Raw genomic sequence first — 10,169 nt, 5'->3', positions numbered from 1 at the left:
ACGTTGTTGGACACAGTGTGTCCCGAGTAAAAAGTCAATACCTCTCCCCCTCTCCTTGCATCCTACTCTGCTCCAGGATCCGTAATGGGAGTCAGTATCCAGGAGGATGGAAGGGGGTGCGGGGCTCCTCCCCCAGTCCTTGCCCCTCCTCCCCGAATGCGGCACAGCTGCCTCTCAGAACCCCGCCGCTCCAGCCCATTCATCCTGGAGAGCCAAAAAAAAAAAAAGAGTGGCTATTTATTAGAATACTTGTTTTGTATTGTTCTGTGCAACACAAAAGACGCCTCATTGTGTTAGAAGCAAGCCCCTTTCGCCGAGAGAAACAATAACTTGGAATTGTCTTTTTTGGAGTGTGTAATAAATGTCATTTCTTCTTGTCTCTGCCCCTCAGTGTGTGTTGAGTGGTGGGTTTGGGCACCGGGCATGGATGGCCTTGGCACTCGAGCGGCCAGATTGTAGTGGGAGTAGCGGTCTTACATGAAGCTTTGGAGGGTTTAGGACGGCTTTAGGAGTATGGAGGGAGAAATCTGCCCACTTGGTCTGGAGTAGAGGGAGCGAGGGGAACATGCGTAAGTTTGCATATGACAATTACGCATTTCTGGTATTTATCCTGGAGATGCATAGTTGAACGATCTGTTGTGAGTAAAATCTATTTTTGTTGAAACGTGAAGTGGAATAAATGCTCAAGGGAAAAAAATACAAAGGGCTAAGCGAACCTGAAGGTTTTTTAATCTGTGATTGCGCATGGGGAATTAAGTGGTTTTAACGGTACGCGTTATTTCGGAACGTCTGGGCTCTGCTGTGTTCAGTTTAATGCGTATATGATGCGCGTGTCTCGCTGCAGGCTGTCGTTTTCATTTCGGGACAAGAGAGACGCGCGGGGCTGCACAGCGCGCGCGGCTCTCTCCCTCAGGATGCTACCAGTTGCTCTCCAACCGACTGAGTTTGATTTTCCGGGGTGACATTATCGGCTCCTGATCTGTTCGGGAGTGAGTGAGTGGTAATGTCTGGCTGGAATAACCTGCTGCATGCTGTAAAATATGGAAGTTTATTCAATCGGCCATTGTTTTAACGCGGCGCGATGGATGTCGATATTAAGGTGACATCTCGTTTTTGTTTTACTTTTCAGGAAGCGGAGGGAGGCGGTGGGAGTGGTGGGGCTTATTGTAACATTTTTGGATATTATGGTGTGTAGATTGGAGCTCTAAAACCATTGCTTTCTCTTGCTTTACTCACGCGAACGTCAGGTGATCACAACTATTTTTCCTCCAAAAAGCCCAAATCCACCTGTTTCCCGCGCGCTGTCTCGTCCACTGCTGTTCACAGACATGCACCACACGTGGACATGTTTTGGGGGTTTATAGATAAAATATTTTAGGGAAAAAATCAAATAAATTCGGTCTCTTTTAAAAAAATTTTTTGACTTTTTTAGTGAGTTACGATATATTTGGGAGTTTGCTGAAGTGAAAAGGCACAAACACCCACTGGACGCTGTGCATCATTTGGGAGACCTGAGTTGTATTTATTCCCAATCCGTCTCTTATTTATTTATTAATTTTTTGGGGGGGGAGGGGTAATAACTGCTTTGACCCTTGGCCCCTGCCGTACAGCATCATCGCAGTGCGCACATCCTGTTGCAGAGGCCGCACACATAGGAGCGAGGAGGTTTGAAAAGAGGTTTGTTAAAAGAGGAGTAACTGATGGGACTGACAGGGAGAGTAAACAGCGGCCACCGGTGTCCCGGGGTCATTGAAGACTAATCCTCCACATTCCTAAATCCACTCCACAATGAGAGAAACACATACTAATAATAATAATTATCATAATAATTATGAGAATTTCATGCATTTTCTCGATCGATACTTTAATCCACACCGTTACAAATGTTTTGTTTGTATTTATTTTGATCAATCATGTGGTTCTTAACTAACAATATCATTGTGGATGCTTGTAACGTCTGTTTAAATTAATTTAGACCGATATTAACATATATTGCTTCATGTATTAAAAACAAGCCGTTTTTTGTGTGTCATATTTTGCAATAGCAAATGTGCCAAAATCCATTTTATATTTGCCTGTATTCCTGAAATTATCTGGTTTGATCAATAAATTACTACTCCTTTAATTGAACACTTCACCTTTTATGAAAGTGTCGTGTGATACGTTTTCATATTAATATTGACGCACTTTCAGCTGGTGTTATGTCCCTTTCTTTATTGTAAGAGGCCAGTGTGCCGTCATTGCTTTTTCTTTATTTGAGTTTGTTTATTTGTGTTCTGGTGTGACAGCTTCACATGGCCGTCACCGCCCTGCAGCTCTGCAGGTGTCATTATATTGTCATCTTCCTCGGGCCTTAAGCCACATGGCCGAGACCAGGCACTGGAACCGTTTATTGACCATTGTGATATCCCGTTAACCCCATTACCAAAGACGCATGGATCTGTCCGAGTGATCCCGCTCCCTCAGGCCCTAAACAGAGAGATATATCAAGCTAAGCCCCAATTAAAATTTAAAAAACAGCAAAGGACGATGGAATGATTAAATCGTTAGTCTCGCCGCGGGAAGTGGTATTTCGTTTTCCCTTTCAATTAGGGGTTGATTGGGCTTTTCATGGGAGGTCAGCTGTGAAATCTGAATTATATATGCGCGGAAGACACATACTTCGGCTCCCTCTCACGGCTTATAAACGGGTTCCTGCAGGTGGTAAATGAGGGACTTAAAGTGGATCAGCCACGTACAAAGTCCACTGAAAATGACAGTTTACATGTGGCCTTTCTTTTCATGTCCAGCTGCAGCTCCGGCTCAGTCAGGGCGCATCCACACCGCCAGCAGACGGCGATAACGGCGCTTTTCCCCGGCAACGTCACGTCATTGTGCTCGGGGGCTTCTCCTCTTAGACCAACGGTGTTTTACCAAACCTCTTTCACGGCATCCTCTGCGTGGAGTGTGTGTGATTTCTCTCTCTGACACCTACTATTACTACATACCTTAATTACACACCTGGAGGGAAAGAGAGAGAGAGAGAGAGAGAGAGAGAGAGAGAGAGAGAGAGAGAGAGAGAGACAGAGAGAGAGAGACAGAAACAGAGAAAATGGGTTTAGAGGCGCCGGTTGAGCATCAAGTCGCCTGATATTGAATTGGCTTATAGACTGTAATTCCAGTGCATAGCAATTGGTTGGGTCCAGGCTTATAGGACGCACGGTGGATTTGAGAATAACTGTTAAAGGTGAGAGGAAATGTTCTGAAGTTCAAGCAGTAATAAAAAAGTGGAGAGTAAAGTGATTTATATCCAAACTTTTGATGAAGCAAGCGAATTTAAAACCCGCTGAACTGGAGGCTGTTTAAACCATACGTATTGAAACCATATTGCTCTTCTATCAAATATATTTAGACGGTTGAATCATAAGACTGCACCCCTGCTAACAAATCTTAGTTATTTTTGTTTAGCTGATGTCTCTGAGAGCGTGTTTGGAAATTTCAAATGCCTTCTATTTGTGGGATTGGCCCTCCTTCTCCTCCTCCTCCTTCTCCTCCTCCTCCTTCTCCTCCTCCCCCGGTGTGCTCTTCCTCTATGGTCCTCTAGTCACCTGACCAAACGCCATGCAAATCACTCTGCTGTTAGAGCCCCATTGGCCGCTTGTGGCTCATTTAACCGCTGTCAGTGCGCATCATATGGCCGCCGCTTTAACCAACTTCTTAACTTCGACAGGGAAAGTGGCTCAAATGCGCATTCTATCACAGTGGATGTGAACCAACCCAGGCGAAGACTGAGTGCAATACTGGTTGGAAAACATTTTATATCCCTTTTTGGATTATTTTTTGTCTCGTATTTGAATCATTTGGGGTTAGAATATCCATTCTGTACCCCAGTCAACTTGTGCGCACCCGATCTCGTGCGCGCCTCTCTTGAAATAGACTTTTTCTCTGTTGGTGGCGAAGTTTAAAACCAGGTGAATGTATAGCATGATGATGGAAACCGACCTGCATTCCCCCGGCCCCCAAACGAACACGACCACGGGGCAAACGGGGCCGAACAGCGGGTCCAAAGCGAACCAGGAGCGGGTGAAGAGACCGATGAACGCGTTCATGGTGTGGTCCCGTGGGCAGCGGAGGAAGATGGCACAAGAGAACCCCAAAATGCACAACTCTGAGATCAGCAAGCGGCTGGGCGCCGAGTGGAAGGTGATGTCCGAGGCTGAGAAGCGCCCTTTTATCGACGAGGCAAAGCGGTTGCGAGCCATGCACATGAAGGAGCATCCGGATTACAAGTACCGGCCAAGAAGGAAGACCAAGACGCTGCTGAAAAAGGACAAATATTCCCTTGCCGGTGGACTGCTTTCCGGGCACAGCGGGGGAGTTGGTTTAGGAGTCGGGATGAGTTCATCCGGGGTCGGGCAGAGGTTAGAGAGCCCTGGGGGTCACGGAGGCTCCGCCAGCTCCGGCTACGCGCACATGAACGGCTGGGCGAACGGCGCGTACTCGGGGCAGGTGGCTGCTGCCGCGGCGGCCGCGGCGATGATGCAGGAGGCGCAGCTCGCCTACAGCCAGCACCCGGGGAGCGGAGCGCACCACCACCACCACGCACACCACCATCACTCACACAACCCCCAGCCCATGCACCGCTACGACATGACAGCGCTGCAGTACAGCCCCATCTCGAACTCTCAGAGCTACATGAACGCTTCTCCATCCGGCTACGGCGGGATCTCCTACACACAGCACCAGGGCTCCGGCGTCTCCTCCTCCGCTGCCATGGGGACGTTAGGGTCGCTGGTGAAGTCGGAGCCGAGTGTAAGCCCTCCCGTCAGCAGCACACACTCACGGGGTCCTTGCCCCGGAGACTTGAGAGAGATGATAAGCATGTATTTACCGACCGGAGAGCCGGGGGACCCGTCAATGCAAAGTAGACTCCATGCCCTGCCGCAGCATTACCAGAGCGCCGCGGCTGGAGTGAACGGGACGGTCCCTCTCACACACATTTAGAACTCACAGAATAATTGAAAACTGCAAACGAACACATAACCAAATATTTACCTCTTTTCTAAATAACCCCGGTCCCGAAAACTACCTGCATTTTGTACAGAATGTTTATGATATTGTAAATGAAGGGTAAATAGTAAATTCATTTTTTTTTAATAGCCACCATGGTATTATATAACGAATATGATGCTGAGATATTGGTGATTGTGCTATACCATCTTTTTGTCCATTACTTCACAGTCTTAGTTGAGGGTTACGCCAGGTTCACGTGGGGGTATTTGGTTCAATTGTCTCATACTTTTTGGGGTTCTTGTAAGTTATTGAAAATGAGATAACGTGTCATAATCTTAAGAAAAGTGCTTTAAAAGAAATGGGGAAATCACATTCTTTAAACATTTGTGTTCATTTGCAGAAGCCTGTGTCTTAATTCTTGGAAACCATCTCTTTTTATTGTAACACTCTAATTATTGTAAATTGTGAATAATTTTAATATTTCAAAGGATGACGGGCAACTGCTGTTGTAATTTAAGTGCTTTTCTGCAAGTGAAAAGCCCGGATATTGCAATGAAGAAGAATTGAATAAATTTCACCAGATGTTGCTTTGATTCTTAAGACAACGTCTTAGACTGATTATTTTTTTTACAATTTTCTTACAGGATTGTTTTCACGTTTTAGGACACACAAATATAATACAGCCACCTGTTTAAATTGTGACACCACATGATCCCACGAGCTTTTAAATAGCCTAATTGTTTGTGCGTAATTGTGCATAAAGCTACAGTCTGTAGGCCTCCGAGGAAACATCACCATCTTGGTAGGATAGTGATGTTTCACGGGCTTAACTTTAATGTGAGTAATGAGAAATGTATTCATAGATTCTGAAAAAGTTTTGCTCTAGTGCCAGGCCAAAATATATTCAAGTTACTTATTATATTATAATTTCTAAACAAATCTGATTTAGTGAATGCCTCATACGATGAACCACCTGTTAGTTTTATTAACAAAACGTCCTGTATTAATGGCAATAAGAGGCAATACTTTAATTATGCTATTAACAAACATAATTTCCTTCTGTAATTAATTATGAGCTATGAAGGTATTTATAGCTAATTTAAGCAGCAGAAATGTAGTCATTAATTCGATATTTATATTTTTCTAACGCATTGCAAGGTTGTGTCAGACTTTTTTATTAGATCTCTTCAGAATATATATAACGAAATGTTCTTCCAAAAAATATAACAACACATCAAAAGGCCAATTTAACTAATTTGCTTTGATATTGGCTTAGGTTTATGTGAGGCCTTTAAAAAAAACGAATCTGAATATAATACAAACATTCAAATAGATTCATATGTGTTTGATGCACTGCGAGAAATCTAGTTTGCTATTTCACTGCTTCTGTTTTGAAACTTGACGAAATAATAAGACTCGGGCAGAAAAGCAAAAAACAGTAATAAATAAGGAATACTATATCCAAGGATTGCATTTCAATGACCTTTCACCTGAAGTGGTTTATTTCAACATAAACATTAAGTTTGTTTTAATTATCCTGTCTTTTGGAATTTAATTGTTCGAGAGAGAAAATACCTCAAATGAAATATGATGTAGCTTAATTATATATGTATTCCTTCATGGTGATCAGCAATACAACGGACTTCCGAGAAAAATAGGTCCATCTTCAAAATCACAAAAGTCTTCATATATGTAGTCGTAGTATTATTATTTTTAAATCTTGCTATCAATGTAATAGTGCTCACAATGACAAATGTAATAACTGTTATTTTACGCATGGGTTTATCCTCTTTGCATAGTCCCATCTTTTAGTTTAGCTCAGAGGCAGGACAGGGAACCGGGAAAACATTAAAGCATTAAAGTTTGAACAACAAATTCATGTGGAGACTTGGAAGACAAACTCTTAAAACTTGGTTGCACTCACAGCACAACGCAGCGCATGAAATTGAATGCGTGCATCCTCAACATGTACATCTATGACGAGCACAACACAAACTATGCAGCCTAAAGATGCTCAGACTGGATTGAAACTTCCCATGGGCCAGGCACGCTCGTGACAATGGGGTTACTGATGACTCATCAGAATTTCAAAGTTGTAGATGTTTGATTGGAGATGACTTTTTGGTACCTTTGTACAAAAACACCTTCATTGCCGATCAAACATATTTTAGAAAACAAATACCATGTCATTCAGATTTTTTAATCTTCTAAAAATAATGAAAAATTGGTCTGAAAATGACGTCATTTTTTGACAGACCGCAGCTGGGTTTGACATGTATATTTTACTATTGCCTGTAGGTCTCATGTGTAGATACAGACTAATATCCATACACATGCAAATTAGGGAAAATTATGCCTACTTAGGCATTTTAAAATCAATTAATCTCAAATACATAGTTAAAGGCCCTATTTCACACTGATGAAGACTTGCATGGCATGTCAATTAAACCTGTTAGGTCTCATAGTGAAGCGTGCAACGTTTGGCTGAGCATTAATCTATTGAAAGAAATCAGAGGAACAATGTCTGGAAATTTGTTTTCAATTCCGAAACCCCAAAGAAGCGCGCATCTATGGAGACATCTCTCCGCACTAGCGCGCACCGTATGGCACGAGATGGCCTCCTCGTTCGTTTAGCATCTGTTTCTATCTTATCTGTTGATGTGAAGAGATGCGGATTAACACAGAAAGCCTGGAGAGGCGGAGCGCGTCACGGCACATCGCCAGGCTAAAAGAGGAGCGTTCTGGCAAATTTAACCCGAATAAATTACACCTTGAGGTGGAAGAGGGGTAAGTGTAGGGTGCAACGCATGAAGGCTATGAGGCAGCGGCGAGCGTGTGCGCGCGCGCGCGCGTGTGTGTGTGTGTGTGTGTGTGTGTGTGTGTGTGTGTGTGTGTGTGTGTGTGTGTGTGTGTGTGTGTGTTTGTATACGCGCGTGTGCGTGTGTTTAGCTGACCGGCCAATAAATCTCTCCACCGCGCGCTGCTCTTATCTTGTTGCCAGCGATATATTCCGTGCTAGGAGGCCATCAGCACCAGCGCACACTCGGTTGCTCGTAAAGCCCCGATCCCTTGCACTCCCTGTCCTAAATGGGGATAATTAGCGTCACTTTATCACGCCTCTGCATATTTTCTCCGCGTCTCCACCCCCCCCTTCTTTCCTAAAAAAAATTACCAAACAGGCTGCTCTCGTCGCCCGCTCTGTCACAGAAGATTATGGAGACAGATTGCACAGAGCGAATGTGCCGGGCGAGATTAGCGCGGAATAGAGAAAGCAACGGGGCCAATGAATTCCTCGGAAGGGCCTTATCGTGCAATTACACGTTGACATGTTTAACAATCTTGCTGCCTCTTAATCCTGCAGTGCTGCTCTATCTACCCACAGCTACACGCTGTATACGCCGGCACACAGACCTAATGCACCGAAACGCAGCACAAATGTCCTGAAAGTTATGAGAAATTGCTTTATTTTGAAACTTTGTCAAGCATTCAAACGCCTTTTTTCTTTTTTATTTTTGTTTTGTATTTTTCAGATATCTCCGTTGTTGGAATAACATCTACTCTGGAACGTTTTGACACGAGGTGAGATATCAAAATGAATGAAAAAAAAAAACGATATTTGGTGTATTGTTGCCCTTAAATCACTGTTTTTCTTTATCAACTAATCGAAAAGTGACAAAAAAAAACACAATAAATGTTTGCATGTCCATCTAGATTGGCGGTGTAGAGCAAAATGTGGCATTTTTGGATGGAGTTAAATGTAGACTTTACCATCTCTCTGCCCAACACACACACACACACACACACACACACACACACACACACACACACACACACACACACACACACACGCACGCACACGCGCACCACCACGTCCCGGGCCCCCGCCCCTCCCCGGCCCCTCCGCCTGGCGGTAGCCTGCATCGGGGTCTGTGTGGGAGTGATTGTGGAGCGCCACTGTAGGAATTTGGCAGCGGCCGTGGTTTGGAGAGCTGCCCCACGCTGAGCTCCATTCAGCGGCCAGCGCGCTGTGAGGTTGGGAAGTTTCAGTCAGCCGTACAACTCAATGGCCCCCACAAAGGCGATTACAAGCCCCAGCGCATTCCTGTAGGGACCTGGGAGCGGCGCAGGTGCGAGGGGGACCGGGGCAACCCGTCAGAGAAGTGATAAAAACGGGACAGTGCTGGGGCCACACAAAACCAGCCACTCCACGGGAACCGGGGAGTTTTTGGAGGAAGGAGGAGAAAGGAAAGAATAAGTTTGAAGAAGATGGAAGTTTGGGGGTTGGGGTGCAGCATACTGAGGGGCCTCACTGTCCATCACTGAATGAAAGGACGAGGAGACACTCAATCAGGGCTAAAGCCAAGAGACCAAAGTCCCCCAGCTCAAAACCACCCATATGGACATTTTGTTTTAAACCATTATATATCTGTTTAAAAACACAGAGAATTTCTCATTCAGTGCTCCGTTATATTGTCTGTAAACTGTATTAGGATCTGTTCCAAAGTGTTCTGCAAGGTATTTAATTCAGTTTCAATTCATGTTTTGATTTTCAGACATTTAGTCTAAGTTTTATGAACTCAAAAACCCAAGGTGACTGTACATCTATCTAAAAATTAGTAGCCTTTATTGTAAGTGAAATAAGTCCAAGCTTTGCAGATGATATAAATGTAGTCTCAGATAAAGGGGCTTTGTTATAGGACCATGAAACTCTTCCCATTCCTGCTTTGAAATAACTTAACAGGGTCAATTAGTATGCTTAAATAAAGCAAATACATTTTGTCGGAAAAGTACTGCTGCCTGAATTACACTACATAATAAATAACTTTTTTTTTTTAAATCTGCAAACAGATAAAATACAAAGTGTTCTGTGTGTGTGTGTGTGTGTGTGTGTGTGTGTGTGTGTGTGTGTGTGTGTGTGTGTGTGTGTGTGTGTGATTTTGATCTGCCAACTGTGCTTAAGAATGGTAAAAGCTTCACTAATCAATACACACACACACACACACACACACACACACACACACACACACACACACACAACCCTGTTGAAGTGTGTGGCAGGCACATGCAGCTTTGGATGACCTAAGACAGTGTGGACCGCTTGGCCTGGGGACATACTCACCTGGTAGAACACTTTATACATTTTAAAGTTAGAAGCATCAGCCTGCGCACGTTGAGAG

At 44.1% G+C, this 10,169-nt stretch overlaps 1 protein-coding gene across 1 annotated transcript; it reads left to right on the top strand.

Moving 5' to 3' along the window:
• Positions 1 to 3,954: 3,954 nt before the first annotated feature.
• Positions 3,955 to 9,156, top strand: sox1a (SRY-box transcription factor 1a; the record flags this gene model as incomplete). Its single annotated transcript, XM_079230881.1, is given in 7 exon segments — positions 3,955 to 4,789; positions 8,907 to 8,908; positions 8,911 to 8,937; positions 8,939 to 8,962; positions 8,964 to 9,006; positions 9,009 to 9,061; positions 9,064 to 9,156. Coding segments are annotated over 7 exon segments (1,077 nt in total).
• Positions 9,157 to 10,169: the final 1,013 nt, after the last annotated feature.

Source organism: Taurulus bubalis (genome assembly GCF_910589615.1).
Source record: "Taurulus bubalis genome assembly, chromosome: 15".
In the NCBI taxonomy this organism is placed as follows: Eukaryota; Metazoa; Chordata; class Actinopteri; order Perciformes; family Cottidae; genus Taurulus; species Taurulus bubalis.
The sequence above is the reverse complement of the archived record's forward strand: the minus strand, read 5'-3'. Positions and strand labels throughout refer to the sequence as shown.